The sequence below is a fragment of the Danio rerio genome, chromosome 19 (genome assembly GCF_052040795.2).
Source record: "Danio rerio strain M-AB ecotype USA chromosome 19, GRCz13ab, whole genome shotgun sequence".
Lineage (NCBI taxonomy): Eukaryota > Metazoa > Chordata > Actinopteri > Cypriniformes > Danionidae > Danio > Danio rerio.
In genome coordinates, this window is record NC_141039.2 from 8,077,188 (window position 1) to 8,096,958 (window position 19,771).

Sequence of the window (19,771 nt, forward strand, 5' to 3'; positions counted from 1 at the left end):
TTAGTAGGTCAAAGTTAAAATTGATATTTAAAATGTACAAACCCGTCAAAGTATTTACATTTTACAAACAAATAAATAAAATTGGCGATGAAAAATGTGGAAACTGGATTTCTGGGTCTGGAGCTGAAGGACTGTTTCTCTGCCCACGTTGGGCGTGGTTACTGTTTACTTTGTATTGATTGGATACAATCCGACCAATGAGCGGCCAGACTGAGAAGCTACACACACATTTTCAATTTGAAATCTAAACGGCTACGAGAGATTTGTTTTGCGCTGGTTGTGTATTTTGTGTTTTCCATAACTGTATTTCTCAGATCTGCAAATAAGGTATGTTTAATTCATTTATTTATATACACTATCCGTAATCATGAGAATGAAGGAATTGATGTGGATAAAGCGTGTTGTGTAAATATGCGCGTTTTTTTAAAAGTTAAGTTGCATGAATGACGTCGGCTAACCTCCGATGTTTTCAGTAACGTTACGTTAATGTTCACTGTACGTTTATTTTGCTTCACGTTAAGCTTGTTTTTCGGTAATTTTGGGATTTGTTGTATGCACTATTATGGACTAATTTAGTTTTAAACCAACGTTAACTAACCATTTTAATATTTTATGCTTTTTACTTCTTAAGTCTAATTAACGTTTATCTTTGTAATATTTTCCAACTATTATTTTGGGTTTGACTTCAAGAAGAACTGAAAAAGCTCCATGAACAAAGAGGTGAGAAATATAAACATTTGGAAATACAGGCTAAACAAGTCATGATTGGTGTAAAGTTGGTTTTATATTTGCACATTCTGACTTTCTGCTTATATAATATAATTTCAGAAAAATATTCTTTGCAAATTTTAAAAAGGGGAATCATATTAACAGTCGATGACTATCAAACCACAACATTGTTCACAGTCAATTAAATAGTTCTACTGTTTTGAGATCATATTTGCACTATTTCATACTAACTATTCAAGTTACCATGGTAAACAATATAAAGGACAGTGTCACAAATCGTTACTTTGTTCAAAATTAAACAAATGTGCGAATATAAAATCAACTTTACCTGCTTGATGTTTATGGGCTAAGCTACTTGTCACTTCTGTCCAGTTTAGTAAATATTATGTAAATTAAAGTATTTTAAATGCTATAAATATGAAGAATATATAAATATTATCCTCCACATTATATATTACCTTATACAATTTAGGTCGGTTTTTATACAAAAAAAGTTCAAACCAAATCTTAAATGATATTGATTGTAACTTTATTTGATTTAAATAAGATTTGCTTTAAAATGAGATATGACACTTAATGCTGCCTGCTAAAATAAGAATAAGACTGCTAAAAATTACAGGCCATGTCTTTAAAAATCCAATTATTGTTTGTTTGTATAGAAACAGACAGAAAGTTCAATGGGGTAATTTGACCTTAAAATGTAAATGGAGTGTAATATTTAGAATGTTCTGTGAATATAATTTTTCACTACAACTCTTTTAGCCTTGTTACATGTTTCTAAAATGTCTTTGCTGTTGTGTGTGTATCTTTAAAACACTATTTATTCTTATTATCATGTTTTTTTTCTGCAGAACACATCTCGTCTCCCTGTTATGTCAGGGAAACGTGCTCACACCAACAGCACTGATGGGGAACAACAACAGCCTGCGCAGGTTTGTTTTAGTTAAATTTAGATTTCCTTATTTTGCACCTGCATTGTTCAATCTTTGCATGCATTAGCACACATCCTTTTTTAATATAGTGATTTTAAAAAACATATTTTTGTTTCTGCAGAAAAAGATGCGCAAGGTGGAGGTAGAGCCTTCTCAGAGGTTCAGGCCTGCCGCAAGTGTTGCACCCCCAAGACGTCCTGTAGCAGTCAAAGCTCCTGGTAATTACATAGAAGTTTTAACATCTTGTTTTTACATTTGATGGAGATTTGATTAAAATCATTAATGGGGATTGCATGTTGTCTCTCTTCTTATAGTCAAACCTCTACGTCCAACTGGAGCTGCAACAGTGGCTGCTGCTCCTGCAAGAGGTATTGCAAAACAAGGGCAAACTTTAACTGCTCAGAAACACAAGCAAACACACCTTGATTAATGTTTAAAAATGATCACTTTACATAATTATATCCTATTTTTTATGTCTTAATAATTTTAATTCATTTTTAATATTAATATTTGATTTTATAAATATCAGTTAAGTCATTTATAGCTGCATTTAAATATGCCAAATTAACACCAGCATTATCTTTGCATCAAGGTGACCAGAGAAGACCAGTTGCAGCAGTCGCTAAAGGTAAATAAAACATGGGTAAAGGACAATATGCTTAGTTTTTCTTGTCTGCATCAAATTATTATAACAGTTTTTTTATTTTTTACATAGAAAAGCACATTGAATGTAAGTAATATTTCAAAGAAAATTTGTAAAAGTGTCGAAACATTGGTAAAACAGTTTGATCATCACCATTCAGTATAACAAACAAAAAAAATGAAGTGATCATCCTAATATCTAAAAAATGATTGTTTTGAGGCTGCAGTGTGATTCGTAAGAGGCTTTAAAATGTCAAATGTGTTATTAAATCTCATTCTTGGTATACTCTTTATATATAAATATACTCTTTTGGTATAGTACAGTTTTGATTGATTTCCTAATAGGTGTACTCTGTAAATCATCCTTTTTTTGCTATATATTTTGTTACTTTTTAAGCTGTCGAACATTTGTGCCAAATTATTTTTCTTTTTAAATGTCATTCTGGTTTATGATGTTACAGTTAATTTACTAATTGATCATTTCTCCAATTTCAGCCACTGCAGCTGTGTCTCGAAGGCCAGGATGGGACCTGAAAGGCAAAGTCAGCGACATGGAGGCCAAAGTTCAGAACTATCAGAGCAAAGTAAAAACTGTAAATCAGGAAAACGAGTGTCTGAAAGACTCCATAGCCAAAGTCCAAAGACGCACCGCTGATATTGAACAGGAGAATAATGGTCTCAGAAGGCGTCTTGGGTGAGTTTGATAATAACTTCATAAGGATTAAAAAAAAAAATCTTATTTGTCTAATAATATTTCTGATTCTGTTGAAGCGATTGTGAAAAGGAGCTGGTGAAGCTGGCCACAGTAAAAGATGACCTGGAGCACACCACCAAAGAGAGAGATGGCCTTCAGAAAGACCTCAGCAAGCTGACAGAGGAGCACAAGGTTTTGGAAGGACTCCGAGATCATTTAGAGTCTGAGCTTCGCAACATACAGGTACACATCTGTCCCATTGTGAGGTGGATGTCTGGTTTGGGAATCTTCTAATCAAAACAACTGAAACCAAATCAGATTATAAGGTTGTGCTACAAATGATCCATTTACATAGTCAAAACTGAATGAGAGGTACGGTTGGCTTGTGCTTTTATTATGCATCATACTAGCAATGGTATGCATAGGATTTTAAGATTATATTAGTATTGCAAACTTATTCAGGGGCGAAACACTTGAAAGCACTGTGTTTTTCTTCCAGATTTTGTCTTTTTATTGTGTGCACTACAAAAATATTCAAAACATTTGTATTATTGCTCAAAGACTTCTTTAGAGTTTTTTTTTTTTTGGAGAGGGGTTATTCATGGTCCATTAGTAAAGTAGTTTTTTTATTCTAGTAAGTTGTCAAAGTGACATTGTGGCTAAATGGTAAGCATGGTTTCCTCACAGCAAGAGGGTAAGTCCTGGCTGGACCAGAAAGCCTTTCCATGTGAAGTTTGCATGTTCTCTCCATGTCTGCGTTTTGGCATCAATTTTGACTTCTTAAATACAATTAATCTGCTGTGTTTCTCAGACTCAGCTGGCCATTCAGACCTCTGCGTTGGGCCGGTGTCAAGACAGTTTGAAGGAGAGCCAAGAACTGGCCAGGAACCTTGAGGAAACGGTGGCCCGTCAACGAGAAGAACTCCATCTCGGAGAAATGGAGCGAAGGAAACTCCACAACACCATTCAAGAGCTCAAAGTAAGAGAATGACGAGGATGTTATTTCTAGAGCAATATAAACTGATGTGTTAAAATATTAGAATGTACGACATGAGAAAAAGACTGTAAATAGTCGGGCCCCCATGATCCTTTGCGCAGTGAAGTTGCTTGGTGTTGCATTTCATTTGGAGGGACTGATCCTTGTGCCCTAATCTCTTCGAAACGGTCACTCTGGAGGGAAATCCTTCAGAAGGAAGACATACATTGTACTGTTGATTCAGTGTCGACACCTTGTGGACAAAATAAGAATTGCAATGCTATTCAAGCTGTATGTTCAGGCTGAGAGTGTGTACACGTTGTGTGTACAGTACTAGACTTTCATAAATACCTTAATTAATCTTCACCTTTCACCTTTTTAGGGAAATATCCGAGTGTTTTGTAGGGTTCGGCCGCTGCTGACAGGAAATCAGTCTGATATTCTGCACATCCAGCTGCCTCCCCATGACAACAAGGCTCTCACTCTTGCCAAAATGGAAGAGGTAAATGACACCTGCCATGTTCCTGGGGCCTGGACCATGAAGCCAGTTTCCATTTAGTTTGCACCTATTCTGGGTTTTGGGTATCATGAAGATAGCTCAGCTCGGCGGCTTCATATGCCTTGACAAGAAAGAGTGATTAAAGTTAAAGTGCCTTCATGTTACCTTAAGTTAGAATTAGAACTTTATTGTCATTGTAGTATCATACAACAGAATTAGTTTGTTAGCTTTTAGACACCAACAGCAAAAAAATATATAGGACAAATAAACAAAAGTATCACCAATAAACCAAACACAAGATTGGTGTAAACTAAACTGAAATTTAACTAGCTAGCCAGCTAATCCAGCTTTATGGTACATCCCTCTGGTGTCGTTGTCCTAAAATGTGACTGTAAGTCCTGCTTCTCTTCCTCAGTCTCACACAGGTCGCACCACTGACACACAGAAGAGCTATAACTTCAGCTTCGACCGTGTGTTTGGTCCTCGTTCTTCTCAGAGTGAGGTTTTTGAAGAGATTTCCCTGCTGGTGCAGTCTGCTCTGGATGGATACAACGTTTGTTGCTTTGCTTACGGCCAAACTGGCAGCGGGAAGACCTTTACTATGGAGGGGGGTGAACAGGAGGAATTGTGGGGGGTCATTCCACGCGCTGTCCAGCAAATCTTTAAATCCGCCAAAGCACTCAGTGAGCAAGGCTGGCAGGTACGGCCTACAGATGCTCGTATGACTCAAAAAAACTAGTTGATCAGCTTTCTTGTTTGATAGAATTTCTTTTCAGACGTGTAAATGTTATTGTTTGGTCTCCTCATGGTTTGTTTCTGTGTTTTTAGTACTCTTTCACTGCCAGCTTTGTGGAGATCTACAATGAGACACTTCGAGATCTTCTCTACAAAGGCAAACCAAACAAGAGACCTGAGCACGAGATCAGGAAGGTGTCCAACAATGAGATCACTGTTACCAACCTGACCTACCAAAAAGTCAACAATGAGGATGAGGTACTGTGAAAAATGTGGTTTTTGTTCCCCACCATAATTTTTGTGATGGTATTTATCCAATTTTAAGGGGATAGATAAATTAATTAATACTTGTTTAGTTGAACACAAAAGAAGATATTTTGAGGAATGTTGAAAACTTGATGTTCAAAGTAGGAAAAACATATAATATGGAAGTCTATGGTTACTGGTTTCCAACATATTCCAAAATATATTTTCTGTTCATGAGAACAAAGAAAGTGTCAAGGGTGAAGAACTGATGGCAGATATTTTATGTTGGATGAACTATCCCTTTAATTTAATTTTTTTTTTGTTATATTTTGTAAGGTATGATTGTTCTATCATCAATTTGCATTTATTTTAAATTGTATTATTATTCCTATTGGTCACATATCATAATAATTCACTAGTTTACTTAATATTGCATTAAGAAAAAAATTATACCAACAATTTCCTTATTTTTTTTTTTTTACTCTGAGTAATCTAAATACTTTTTTGTTCATACATGCTTGTTGCACTGACATGCCACTTTTTTCCCCTCATCTGTCAGGTGCACAACTTGATCATGTTGGCCAACCAGAACCGCTCCACAGCCCGCACGTGCATGAACGATCACTCCTCACGTTCTCACTCTGTGTTCCAGCTAGACATAGAAGGGGAAAACACAGCCAGAGACTCCAAGTGCAAGTGTAAGAATGACATGCTACCTGCAGATGCAAAAACTGACCGATGAACTAGTTTCTAAAAGGGAGTAATCATTGTATTTTAACATGTTATAGGACATTGTTGACCTCATTTTTATGAGTTTCTTTTGTTGAACACAAAACAAGATATTCTGAAAAATTTTAGGGGGAAAAACTGCATCTGACATCCATATTAGGAAAAAAAATACTGTGGAAGTCAATGGCTGTTTTTTTCCAACATTCTTCACATACTGAAGAATGTTGGAAAAAAACAGCCATTGACTTCCACAGTCAATGAGAAGAAAAGAAAATTCTTTCTTGAAACGAGCGCAAGATGAGTAAAGGATGGCAGAAATTTTTATAAAAATTATTTTTATTTTTAAATTTTTATTTTTATTCTTCCTTGGGCGAAAAAAATACAATTATTAAATCAAGATTTTTGTTTCTCCATTAAAAGTCTATTTACCCAACATGCTCATAAAGAGATCAAAAATAAATCTGTATGAATTAAACCATTCAATACAAGTCTTCATAAGAGGTCACACTTAATCCCTAAATAAATCTGCTCATTATATAACTACTTTGGAATACTTGGATTAAACCACTTGATTTATAGAAATTATTTCTCTTTAATTTAACAATTGTTAAATTAAACAATTTAATTTATTCTTGAGTTGTGTTTCAGATCTACTTAGGGTTTGTTACAACTAAAGGATGAGTTACTGAATGTTAGTTCTGCAGTGAATTAACTTTAAATGCCTGTCTTTAAATGTTTATTGATTTGCGTTTCAGCCATGTTGTGTCTGGTGGATTTGGCCGGTAGTGAGAGAGTGCAGAAGAGTCAGTCTCAAGGAGAGCGATTCAAGGAAATGACCGCCATCAACTCCTCCCTCACCAACCTGGGAATTGTAATCGCTGCTTTGGCCAACAAGGTATCTTTTTCTGAATAGAACCCAATGCTTGACAATTGGAAAATGTAACATTGACATATTGACCTTCATTCTACAACGCGGAAGCTAACTCTCTTCTGCGATCATTTTGAAATTTTGGAAATAACTAGGAATACCTAAAGACTGTGAATAGTCGAACTACTTTTGTAACAAGTGTGTTTTTGAAAATATATAGAAATGTTATATAAAAAAAAATACCAGTTTGCAACATTAATCAGCATAACTAACGTTTTTATGGCTAAAACTCAATGGAAGTGAGTGAAGCCTGAAGTCTTGAGCCAAATAAGTTTCCAATAGATGTTCCCACTCTTACGCAAAAAAGAATAAGATCAATGTTTACTTTTCAAAGCCAAAACACTAATTGTATTGCAAGTAATAAATGAGTCAGATGAAAGAAATGATTTCACAAAATCATCGTCTTGTTCTTTTCAGGACAGCTTTGTTCCCTACCGTAACTCCAAGCTCACGTACCTCCTCCAGAACTGCCTCGGAGGCAACAGCAAAACGTAAGCAGGATGCTAAGGTTTTACTGAATATCATGTTTTGGTACCGTGTTTGAGTGTGTAACTTCTTTATTTTTCTCCTGTGCAGTTTGATGTTTGCGAATATTTCACCTGAGGAAGAAAGCTTCAGTGAATCTCTGAATTCCCTGCGCTTTGCCAGCAAGGTAGTCCTCTAATGTGATCACATCTGTGTTTTTTGAAAATTTAGGTTGCGTCCTAAATGACACATTATACACTATGCACTTCTACACCTAACCGTGTAGTATATGAGGTTAGTGTTGTCCCAAATTGAACACTAATAATTAGTCTTTTACTAAATGGAAATTCAAACTGTTTCCCAGGTAACGTTTACCATTTGCCAAGTTAGTGAAATAAACTACCAAATATTACCTGAGTACATCCACATATAGTCAGCAGGAAGCATAATCGCTCATAGGAGAATTCTGCTTTCACAAAACAAAGTAAAAACGTAAATCCAAACTCAAAGAGCACAAAAAAGGTCTTCTCCTTTATCATTAGCCCTTTCCCTTCTGCTACACGAACAAAGATGCGACAGTTTAAGTGTTCAACATTACACACTTTTATTTGTTTAATCTTTTTTTCTTTCCACACAGTTGAATGAGATGCAGATGCAGTGTCAAGTTGAAACAACTAACTTGCACACGCAGTGCAGCTCCTCACTGTCATTTACATAGCAGTGGACCAATAAAAAGAGCTTGGAGGCGGGGCAATCGTTACAAGTTGCTGTTTACAAGCGCTCTGTAGCTCTGTTTTCATCCACCTATTTTTATGTGCATTTTGGGGATGCGCATGAAAAAAACGGTTTATGGAAATGCCATGATGCGTATAAATTTTGAAAATGCGCAGAAAAGGCTTATCTGCATAACTGAGTAGGATAAACTTTTTATTCGCTAAGAAAAGATGCGCACTATGATGGAAACACTTTAACCGCACAAAGTCCAGTATGCGCATTAAAAGGTCATGTGATTTTGTTATAATTATATCATGTGATGATAACGTGTGTGAATGGACAAACCAGCAGGCTGAGCACATTGTAAACCATCTGAAATGTTGTTTTGGTCATTCTAAATCGTCTTAATGTTTAAGTATTAGTGTTATTATATTATTAATAACCTCCAGAATCAAGAGCGTCTGTACTCCGCGTCTGACACCTTCAAACGCCACCGCACGTTCACTGCGTGTCAGGATTGCCTTCTGAGGCGCAAGTCATTTATTAGATGAAGAAAAGATTGACGCAGCTTCTCCTACTTCAGCAAATTCAGTTCTTACTGTTGATATTTGGCACCTGTTAATCGGGAAGTGACCATTTTGTTCTCTTTGACTCGTTGGATGGAAACACTGCTTTATTCGCATGTCTTTTATGCGGTAATCCAGTTTTGCGCATAAAGTTCATTCGTATTTTTGGATGGAAACATAGCTAATGAGCACCTCCTGCAAGTTATTCTGACTGGTCCAATTTTTTTGGACCTAACAGTGATGAACTGTGCTTTTGGTGTGCATGCATTTTGAATGAGCCCTAAGTGCATCATCCGGTTATTTAAAGCGCACTTATTCCTTTTAGAATTTTCAGAGTGAAAACAACACTATTTATACTACAGAATGGCATAGAATAGTCTATAAGTAAGCGATTTGCAATGCACCTATACATTTTTCACAATGGTTTACGTCTGATTTACTGTGTTGCAGGTGAACGACTGTGTCATCGGAACAGCTTCTGCTAACAAGAAGTAGCCTGGCTGTCATCTCCGAACATCCATTTTAATGCGTTTTTAACTTTTACCTGAACTTCAGTTATTCATTGTATATTCTCATCTCCCTCCATATTTTATATTTCTGTTATGCTTTTTAATGTTCAGTCTCCCTGACAGAGTTTTAATGTTTTGCAACCATCAAAAGCATATTGTAATTCAACCTTTCAGTGATATCAATAAATGTTTCATGGCTTTGTAATGCAGTGGTGATTGTGATGCAAAGTGTAGACAGTTTTGGAAATGCATATGAAAATTGGTCATCTGTGTTTGTGAAAAATGCTAGTACAATTAAAAACAAGGTTACCATTATGTTGACCACTGTTTTAGTAAGACATATTTTGTTTTTGTAAAAACTATTTTAGTATAAATTTTGTTGTTTTTTAAGTAATAGTTCACAGTATGTGCATTTCGATGTATTTTGGATCAAACAAATGCATAAATGGTACATATAGAACCTGTACGTGTGTGTAAATGTTTGCTATATTTTATCTATATGTTTGTTTGATTTGTAAAGCATAGTATAGGAAATTTAACAAAGCAACACAAAGCTAAGGACAAAATCAAAAGACTAAAAAGTCTTGGTTCCTCTTAATTTGTTTGTGTGGATTTGGATGAAATGTTATTAAATATTATTTTATTCTATAAAAGTCTGGTAACATAAAATACTGACATTTAGAGCTTGTTTTCCACCCCATTTTTTTAAAAAGTGGTCTCAATTTTTTTTTTTATATCTGAGGATGTACACTGCATTTTTATTTTATTGTAGTCAAAACTATTAAAAAATGATCTAAGTATATTGTTATGAGTCATTAATGTGTAATTTAAAAGTATATTTCCCTAATTTTAATTATTGACACGATATTATGAGTCCAAATCGATTTTAAAGTGATATTCTCGACGTTGTTATTCTAATAGCCTATTTATGTTGCAATTGTGTATATTGAACGTATATTTTCATAATGAGGTAAATTTGCTGGTGTTGTTTAACGGCGCTTGTTGCCATGGCGACACAGAAAAGGATCCCAGTGTTTGGTTTCCTTTTTCCGTCGGCCGAGTCTACAGCAGCTGTCTGGGATTTCTTAAAGGCGAAACCAGACTCAACACCCGATGTCGGTCCACCATTACACTCGGCGTTCCTGCACGGTGGGAAACGGCGATTTAACACAATGAAAACCTCTCGTTTGAGTGCCTGACGGAGAAATTTAAATCGGTAAGATATCCCGCTTTATAAATTGAGGCTGATTTGGGAAACAATCCGCTTCTGTGCTTCTTAAGGCCACAGACGGTCGGTTTGGCAGCGGTTGGCTAACGTAAATAAGAGCAGAGCCCCCCTGAACACTGACGACAACACAGAGAGGGGCTGTGGATATTTATACGTGGCGAATTAGTTTTAATACACGCTGAATGCGAGCAGATAACAGCTGCGTGTGTGTGTTGAGTTAACGTAAACAATAACGACATTTTAACAGAGAGAAAAATATGAACGCATCTAAGGCGTTATAACCGGATTGAAGCAAAATAATTGAGATTATTAGTCAACAGAAAGGCTATTTAGCAAGCCTTTAGGGTGAAATAAAAAAGTGAAGTGTTCATGCAGTGCCTGGTCAATGCCCCTTGTTCTTTGGACTTGCAATATCGTTTGCTGTGTGTTCAAAGAGAAATAAGACATATTTCATCAAAAATAATGTTGTAACGTTAATATGTTTGTGAAACTTCAAAACCTCAGCAGCTTCGTGTATCGCTCTCTCTGTTGCAAAAATAAATAAAAATGAGAGGAAAAAGAGACTTCGGAAGCTTTGGTTTCTGCTCTCAGCTTTTAAAAAATAATTACCTTCAACCCAAATTTACCTTTTCGAGCAGCAGTTTAAATTCCAGGTAGCATATTTCAACATTATATCCCTTAATGTTTAAGAATTAGGAATAATCCTTCTTATTTTAGCTCACACAACCTGAACTAGCTAATTCAGATCTACATGCAAACTTCCAGATACTCCAGATGTGTGTTGATGCATTTGGAGCTAAACTCTACAGGTCAGGAGCTCTCTAGGACCAAGTTTGGACACCCCGATACTAAGAAAACAATTGGATTGAATGCATCGTTGACTGTCTGTGGAAGTGGTTAAACCTGTATTACATTTAACTACCATTTTCACCCTTTTGGTTCAGCTGCAACCTTCATCAAATACACATGTCTTTAGTTAGCAAGTGCTCCTTCAGATCCTACTCAAGCTGCGTTCACATTGGACTTTTCCTCCCATAGACCTCCATTCACACGCATGCTAATGCAGAACGGAAACGCAAGCTCATGCGTCAAGTTTCGCAGTTTGCTGGGCCGCAAAGTTCAAGCTTGCTAAACCCTTACCTGCAAAATCACACACTTGACTGCGTAAGACCAATCGAAGATCAAAACATGACCTCTCTGGACAGATTTTTATAACATGGACCAATCCTTTGTTTTTTTAAATGTCCAATCATCTTGTTTAATCCTGCCCCTTTTCGCAGCGCCATACTACAGATGTTCGCAAGCTCAAACTCTAATGTGACCAAAGCTTGAGTTGTGTTTGATTAGGGTTGGAGCTATGTAGTAAGGTAGATCTTCAGGAACTGGGTTGAGCACCCCTGTTTTAGACCCATTTTTCAGAATTATCGAATAATTGCATCAGCGAAACTTTTAACAACGGCACTACACATTTTCAAACTCTCCCCAAACAAACACACCTTAATCAACTCGTCAGAACGTTAGAAAAGACTCCAAAACCTGAAATGATTTTGTCAGGTAAGGGTGACATCCAAAATATTCACTGTTGATGTGACTCCAGGAACAGCATTGGGAGACATTGACCTAGAGTAAACATGCCCTGTATTCGGCACTTTTATACCTGACTGGCAAGCAAGTTCTGCTGCTGTGAGAACGTACACTGAGTAACGTAAGTTTGCACTCAAATAAACTATTATGCAATGGCTATTTTTTAAGGCTCGTATTCTTGCAGGAATGCAGTCAGCCACAGCGGACCAGACTTTTGTTGACTCCACGGGTTCGGTGGTGCAGGTGTGCTTCCCCAGAGCGCAGACCTCAGTTCTGGATAGCCTGAATCGTCAGCGCGAAGAAGGCCATCTCTGCGACCTCTCCATCCATGTTCAGGGCCAGGTGTTCAAGGCACACCGATGTGTGCTGGCTGCTTCATCCCCTTACTTCCATGATCAGGTATGGCTTCTATGTCCATTCATGCCCTGTATGTTGTTAAAGTATTTATTGAAGTACAGTAACATGAAACATCATGCTCCCCTTGGTTACTGTTTCTAGGAATATTTCTTATTGAAATACTGAAAACTAAGAAACAATCAGATTAAGTGATTTTAATATCGATCAAAGTTTGTTTGGATAATCCTATTGAAATCCATAGACACTATTTTAATTATGTAGACATGCAAACAAGTTAACAAAGTAAAGTTTAGTTATAGACTAATTTCGAGAGGATCACGTGCTTATTATTGTTCTCAGCTGCTCCCGCATCAGCTCATGGTTGAACTCACTTTAGATAAGATAGTTTTCTTATCTCTATATCTTCATCTTGAAGAATCCCCCCCGAAACCAGCCCCTACTCCCCCTCTTTTCCAGATGCCAGACACAGCGGCCCAGTGATAAGCACTTTTGCCTCACAGCAAGAATGTCTCTGATTAAAATCCATAATAAACCAGATGACATTTTTGTGTGGAGTTTGCTCGTTTTTCCTGGGCTCACATGGGTTTTCCCTGGGTTCTCCGGTTTCCTCCCACAGTTACGCAACCTATGTAAATTAAAAAAAAATGATGATACCTTAGTGAGTACACCTCTCCTCAGCCATACATATCTGTCATTAGCCACGAATAAGCCTGGGGGAGTTCGAGATCTACCTGAGCTCAAACTCCCCTCTCGTCCTGCAAACAGGAGGGAGCCCAGGGCTCAAGGATCTCATAAGCTCAAAGCTCTCTCTCGGGTGTGCATGCCAAACAAGCTTTATTATCAATTATCAGCTAAGTGTGAACTCTTGAAACTGCTCAAAGATGATCTAAAATTAAAAATAAAGGATTTACACCTTGATTAGTTGGGTCAAGTGTGTTAAATCATAGTTGAAGCTAAACTCTAGAAAACAGTGGGGCTTTAAAATCACCTTATACCCTTAAATAGAGCACTATTGGAGGGAGTGGCTATCTATACTGGTGTCTGAAACCATAGTGGATGTTCTGAAGTATACTAAATATATTACAAAATGCATTGCATGTACAATAGGTGTACATGCAATGGGTAGAGAAAACCCACAATGCACTGTGAGAGTTTGCACACCAAATAATGTTCTGCATCCTAAATCCTATCTATGTAAATGTATCGTCATAACAGAAATCAAAATACTTTGTTTCAATACTAGTAAACAGCTTGCTAAGTGTGAAATAACTATCACAGGATCTGATCAAGAATGTGAAAATCTAATTTGTCTGTGGGATTAATCAACCTGCTAAACTCAAATAAACAGCATCCTTTCTAGAGTTCCAGATCAGTCAGTGCTCAAATTCACTCTTTTTAAGTTGACTATATTAGTTGACTAATGTAGAGAATCGTGAATGAGGGTATAAGGGGTGATTTCAGATACAGAAACAAGTCCGAGCATGCTTGAACTAAATAATTAAATGGTGCGTAAATGTTTAAGTATTGATTAAGTTTATCTTTATTAGTCATTTCACAATATTTGATTCTGCTTGAAAGGTGCTGCTGAAGAACATGTCCACTGTCTCCATCCCGGCCGTCATGGACCCTCTGGCCTTCGAGAGTGTCCTCAGCTGTGCATACACCGGCCAGCTGCGAATGCTTCGCGAAGACATCGTTAACTACCTCACTGTTGGCAGTGTGCTTCAAATGTGGCACATTGTGGACAAATGCACTGAGCTTCTCAAAGAGGGGAAGGGAGGTTCCAGTGGGCCTCAGGGATCCGGAGAGAAGGAGAACATAGGACAGGGCAGCGGCACCAACAAGGTGGCACAAGCAGACGGAGGAGAAGCACCTTCTACACCTCAACCTCCCAGCCGCCCCTCCTTCAGTGAGAGCCAGTCCCCAAGCAGCACCAATTACTTCAGTCCTAGAGACGCAAACTTTGGCGGAGCCATGGTGTCCACCATAGCAGTAGGAGAGGGTGCAGTACACTCCACCCCGTCCTACTGCATGCCCTCCGGTGGAGAAGAAGGTTTCATGATCGAAGATGAAGAAGATGATGACGATGAGTTGTTGTTTTCCAGGAAAAGAGATAGAGGAGGTAAGCAAAAGAGCACCTCCTCTGTGTCCGATCAAGAGGTTGGGGTGAGTGACAGCTTTGGTGTCTCGTCGTATCAAGACGGAGATTCCTCACCACCCCAGAAGCACCCATCGTACATTCAGCCAAGCATTATGCCCAGAAAACAGTGGGTGGTGGTGAAGACGGAGCACTCGAGAGATGATGACCTGATCGTGGTGTCAGGAGGAGAGGAAGGAGGCGACGATGAAGAGGAACGAGAGATGGCCATAGTCAGGGAGAGGGACAGGACATTTAACATATCCAATGTTAGGACCCTTTCTGGACTTAGAGAAGATGCTGAAATGGATGCACAGGTGAGTCAGAACTTTTGTTGATATTATCAACCAGAAATACTTGCAACATACATTAAGATTAACTTTCGTCTTTACTCAAATACCCATAGGTTGACTATTGTCAGTCCTCGGAAGACTACCTCAAATTTGAGAGGGGTATAATTGACCAAACATCCTCTCAACACCCTCCTGAGAACTCCAGTCAGTGCCCCAACAGGGCCATGTCTGGCATGCTCGGCTCGGTTCAGTCAACGTCTGCCAGAGCTCAACTCTTCCCTCTGGATATGCAAGGAAACCAGATTCTTCTGTACAATCAAGCTGCCCTGGAGTCTACGTCTCCATTAGGCCTCACAGGCGGAATGTCCGGGGTGTCTCTCAAAGGAAGTCTTGAACACGGAGCGGTCCACTTGCCTAGCCAAGGGGCTTTGGGTAGTGGTATGGAAGGCTTAGACGCCGGCTCTGCTGGCAGTTCAGGCAAGGTCTTCATGTGTCATTGTGGGAAGACGTTCACTCACAAGAGCATGCGTGACCGCCACATCAACATGCACCTGAACCTGCGGCCCTTCCACTGCCCTGTTTGTGCCAAGAAGTTCAAGATGAAGCATCACCTCACAGAGCACATGAAGACCCACACCGGTCTGAAGCCCTATGACTGCCATGGCTGTGGGAAGAAGTTCATGTGGCGCGACAGCTTCATGAGGCATCGCTCGCACTGCGAGAGACGCGGCAGGTCGGAGAGAGCATCTGAGAGGTCAGTCATCTCTCCGCCACATCACCTGAAGCTTCCCTCAGCTAGTGAGCCCAATCAAGGTGGTGCCGGCGCTAGAAGTGGGCTTCCCATTTTGTCTCCGCAACATTCCATCAGCAGCAACGGCGTCTCCTGTCTTAGCATGGCTGCATCGGGGTCTCTTTTAGGAATGAGCTCTCAGAGTGGGTCGCACAGCCTTGGTTCTGGCATTCTGGGCATCGGTGGCAATCGTAGTGGGTGTGTTGAAGACGTCTGTGAGGAAAACGTTGACGAGAGCAGCGTCACATAAGAGGTGACCCCGCATGAGATGAGTGTCCCGCAACACCAGAGCACTTGTCTTTGGTTTAACAGGGACTACCATGCACAGTTGTCTCAATTCTTTACCTCATGTCGGTGAGTGCGCCATACAAGATGTCCCACGTGTGTTTAAAAATAATACCAATGACCAAGTGCCCATTGCTAGCTCACGTATGTATCTACTTAAAGTACAGGCTGCTATGGTGACTATCGAAACCATATCCAGGCCAGGAATATGGGAGGGTCGCCATCATTTTTAAAGCTGCCTCACTAGCACAGAACTTTTGTTCACTGTTGCTCTAAGTGCCATTCCGTTATGTTGTCCGATATTATGTTGTACAGAGGTGTACATTACTGTAACTCATTTGGTCCGCTCTTGATGTGAAGTTTTATTGTACTGTCACAACTATATACAGTATGTTCACTTTTAAATGTGTTGATCTGAAAACAACACGGCTTCCAGTGCTGGTTTCCTTAGACCGTTTCACACCAAGAACGATAACTATAACGAAAACTATAAATGCCCATTCACACCAATGACGAGAACTATAATGAGCACTGAGGGGTTATCAGGTGTTGAGCATGGTTTTGTCTGCACGGGTTTTTATAGGCAGTCACAGATGAGCACGGATTAATTTATTTAAGATTAATATGTCATGTCAGCAACAGTGGCTATTTTCATGAAAAAAAAACTGTTTAATTGAATCATGTAAACAGCACAATTTTAATAGTGGTCCCTCGTTATTCGCGGGACTTACATTCTATAAATAACTCATGATAGGCGAAATCCGCAAAATAGTCAGCTTTATTTTTTTTTTTACAATTTTTATAGATGTTTTAAGACTGTAAACCCCACCTACACACTTTAAACACTTTTGCCAAACAGGCATTAACATTTTAACACATTTCTCTTGTTTAAACACTCTCAAAGTTCAAATCTTCATAGAAAAATAAGTCCAATATTATAGATCGAAACTAAAGATCTAAATTTGATCTTCATTTATTTATTCCGTAATGGCGCTCTACAGCCTCGTAACTTCTACCTTCCTTTAGCATGTCCAGATTTCCAACTTTTTGTGCGATGGCTAGCATCTTCCTCTGCCTTTTAAGTGCTACCACAGGTGTCTTTAATGGTGCAGAACATTTAATCGAAATTGTGAGGTGAAAACTTGCAAACATACCACTTCATACCACACTGCTAGCAAGATTTATGATTGAAGATTTATGTAAATCTTGTCAAGCTGAACGCATTCTGAACTGCACAGGAGACACGGCGCGGAGATTGATTGACAATGGTCAACAGCCAATCAGGACGTAGAACAGAAAGCGCTGTAGAAAAAAATATGCGAAACTGCGAGGCCACGGAAAGTGAACCGCGTTATAACGAGAGAACACTGTACAATATTTACAATCGTTAACCAAATTTGTCTTTAAAATAGTGTTAGTAATTGATCAACGTTTACCTTGTGCAAGTGCAGTTATAAAACTGATGTAGGCAAACTGTACAAATGTCCACAGACCTTCCTAATCATGCGAATTCCGTCATGTGGAGGAACAGAGTTGAACGAATTATACGTTAATAAGTGATTCGTTGTATAAATACTAAAAACTAAAATGTAATTTTATATTAATTTCTTGTTTGTTAGACCACTGCACTAAATTGATATCACATTTGCAATTGGGTTAATGCTAGGGCTGTGTGATTTGGGGAAAATATCTAATTGCAATTTATTTATTTTTTTTAATTGACAGATTCTGATTTCGATTTGATTTGCAAATTTACTTTTGTAGTCAAGCTTTAGCTCTAATCTGTATCGTAGCTTCTTACTGCTAAAATGCTGTGAGTGTTTAAGTGTTTAAGTTTAAGTGACATTAACCTACTTAAACATTTATTCAAATTTGTTTATAAATTGATTTAATTTATGTTACATTTAATTCAATATTTATGAAATATTTAATTCAAATTAAACACTATTTTTTCTCTGAAGCCAACCGTAGTGTGTTATGGGGTTATCTCCTGGTGCATTCGTGACTTTTTTTTCATGTGGTGTAATAGCTGCAAACAACTCTGAAATTGCACTTTGATGTTGCACGCTAGTACATGGAGCGTCACTGTCAGTACTTTTGGTTGACTTTTTAGCAAGACACTCATATGAGGAGCTTTTTTTTGCTGGTTGTTTTATTGCCTCGTGCTGCGGCACCAATTTTGCGAAAGTTCTTTCAAATGACCTGTTTTTGTTCAGTGTCTGTGACTTTGAAACCAAAATATTCCCATATTACCGACATGCTGTTTTTCTTTGATATGAATTAGTCTATTTTTGCTACTAACGCGCCAATCATTCCACTTGTCCACACTTTCCTGTTTGTTTCATTGTGGGCTTTCTGCATAGTTCGATCGCACAATTCTGATTGGGCAGAGCTAAAGTGTGCTCACTCAATTTTCTAGTAAAACTATCACACGCAGACTGCAGACACGCATTTTCTCTGGGTAGAGAATATTATATAGTACATATATATTTCATATCACAGCCTCTTGCGATTAGCTAATCAAACATTTCAAATCACAATTCCTCTTCGATTTCGATTAATCGCACAGCCCTAGCTCATGATGATTTTTACTACACGTTCTACAACTACACAGATACGACATGTCACTGTGTGATTTGGGGAGAATATCTAATTGCAATTTTTTTGTCATATTTCAACTTTATTTACGATTTAATTCAAGCTACAAGCTGATTTTAATTTAATTCAAGCTTCAGCTCAATAATCTGTAAGCCGTGGCAACAATTATGTGACAGCTCTTAAAAATGACTTGTTTTTGTTCGTTGTCTGTGACTTGAAATCGAAATATTCCCATATTACCAATTCTGTTTTTCTTTGATATGAATTCATCTATTAATGCGTCTAAAGCAGCAGATGCTATAATCTCACTTGTCAGCGCTTTTCTGTTTGTTTGTTTTTATTTTATTATTGTGGCAGTAGTTCAGTTGCGCAGTTGTGATTGGGCAGAACGAAAGTGTGCTCAAATTACTAAATTAGTACACTCAATTAGCTAGTTGTAAACCGCCTGTCAGATCACGCGATTTCAGTATGATTTCCTTGATGTAGGGTGTCGTGGGGAGTCGTAAACGACAATGGACGTCGTGACGCAAGATTCAATCATTTCTTCTCGTGTAATGGGGCATAGTTCACGACAACCAATACCATGTCTGCGATGCCTTGCAGAAAGTCTAGCGGACAGGTTTTAAAGCACTTCACCTCAGATGTTATTCGTTACTCTTGTTTACATATATATTTTATATTGCAGCCTCTTGCAATTTTTAACAAATCGTAACATTTCAAATAGCGATTTCCGTTTATTGCACAGCCCTAAGACAAGGTATACACCAAGTCAAGTTTAATGGTTGAACAATAAAAATCAGTATCCAACAGACTTTTAAAAACTTTAAAAAGACTCCAACATTGTTTTATAGTAAACAAAACATTAAAATGCGTTGGTGTGGATGCTAATATAGTTATTATGCTTAGCGTTTTTGGTGTGAATTGGCATTTATTACCATTCTATAAAAAGTTTCCATCACAACTACATCTATAATGGTTACAATATTGTTGAAATTGCGTTCAAATGTTGACAGCCAATCAAAATCCATCCCACATTAAATACATTTGAAGCTGCAGACGACAAAACGGCAGCATATTATACAAATCTGAACATTATTATGGTGTTGACGCTTGGTAATCTATTGAATTATCGTTC

At 38.1% G+C, this 19,771-nt stretch overlaps 2 protein-coding genes across 6 annotated transcripts; both read left to right on the top strand.

Annotated features, from left to right (window-relative positions):
* Positions 1-202: 202 nt before the first annotated feature.
* kifc1 (kinesin family member C1) lies at positions 203-10,033 on the top strand. Of its 5 annotated transcripts, none has more exons than NM_131206.2 (17): positions 203-327; positions 691-720; positions 1,581-1,661; positions 1,783-1,879; positions 1,976-2,029; positions 2,254-2,289; positions 2,799-2,997; positions 3,075-3,240; positions 3,809-3,976; positions 4,356-4,475; positions 4,888-5,172; positions 5,301-5,465; positions 6,013-6,151; positions 6,938-7,077; positions 7,528-7,601; positions 7,687-7,762; positions 9,306-10,033. In NM_131206.2, exons 2-17 carry the CDS (start codon positions 709-711, stop codon positions 9,348-9,350), a joined length of 1,857 nt encoding a protein of 618 aa, NP_571281.2. In that variant the 5' UTR covers positions 203-327; positions 691-708; the 3' UTR covers positions 9,351-10,033. The 5 variants fall into 5 exon arrangements, 4 of the variants coding, with proteins under 4 accessions (NP_571281.2, NP_001038419.1, XP_087150007.1 ...); NM_001044954.2 differs by having other exon boundaries at positions 694-720; XR_015515705.1 differs by having other exon boundaries at positions 247-327; positions 7,687-7,939; positions 7,994-9,569.
* Positions 10,034-10,476: 443 nt separating this feature from the next.
* On the top strand, positions 10,477-16,003 carry zbtb22b (zinc finger and BTB domain containing 22b). The gene is made up of 4 exons (NM_001311347.1): positions 10,477-10,580; positions 12,361-12,575; positions 14,112-14,987; positions 15,077-16,003. Exons 2-4 carry the CDS (start codon positions 12,363-12,365, stop codon positions 16,001-16,003), a joined length of 2,016 nt encoding a protein of 671 aa, NP_001298276.1. The 5' UTR covers positions 10,477-10,580; positions 12,361-12,362.
* Positions 16,004-19,771: the final 3,768 nt, after the last annotated feature.

Coding starts and splice junctions, on each gene's coding strand:
- zbtb22b (NM_001311347.1), top strand. CDS start 12,363: ATGCAGTCAGCCACAGCGGACCAGACTTTTGTTGACTCCACGGGTTCG. Junction 12,576..14,111: donor CCCCTTACTTCCATGATCAG/GTATGGCTTCTA, acceptor TCTGCTTGAAAG/GTGCTGCTGAAGAACATGTC. Junction 14,988..15,076: donor ATGCTGAAATGGATGCACAG/GTGAGTCAGAAC, acceptor AAATACCCATAG/GTTGACTATTGTCAGTCCTC.
- kifc1 (NM_131206.2), top strand. Junction 1,880..1,975: donor TGTAGCAGTCAAAGCTCCTG/GTAATTACATAG, acceptor CTCTTCTTATAG/TCAAACCTCTACGTCCAACT. Junction 3,977..4,355: donor ACACCATTCAAGAGCTCAAA/GTAAGAGAATGA, acceptor TCACCTTTTTAG/GGAAATATCCGAGTGTTTTG.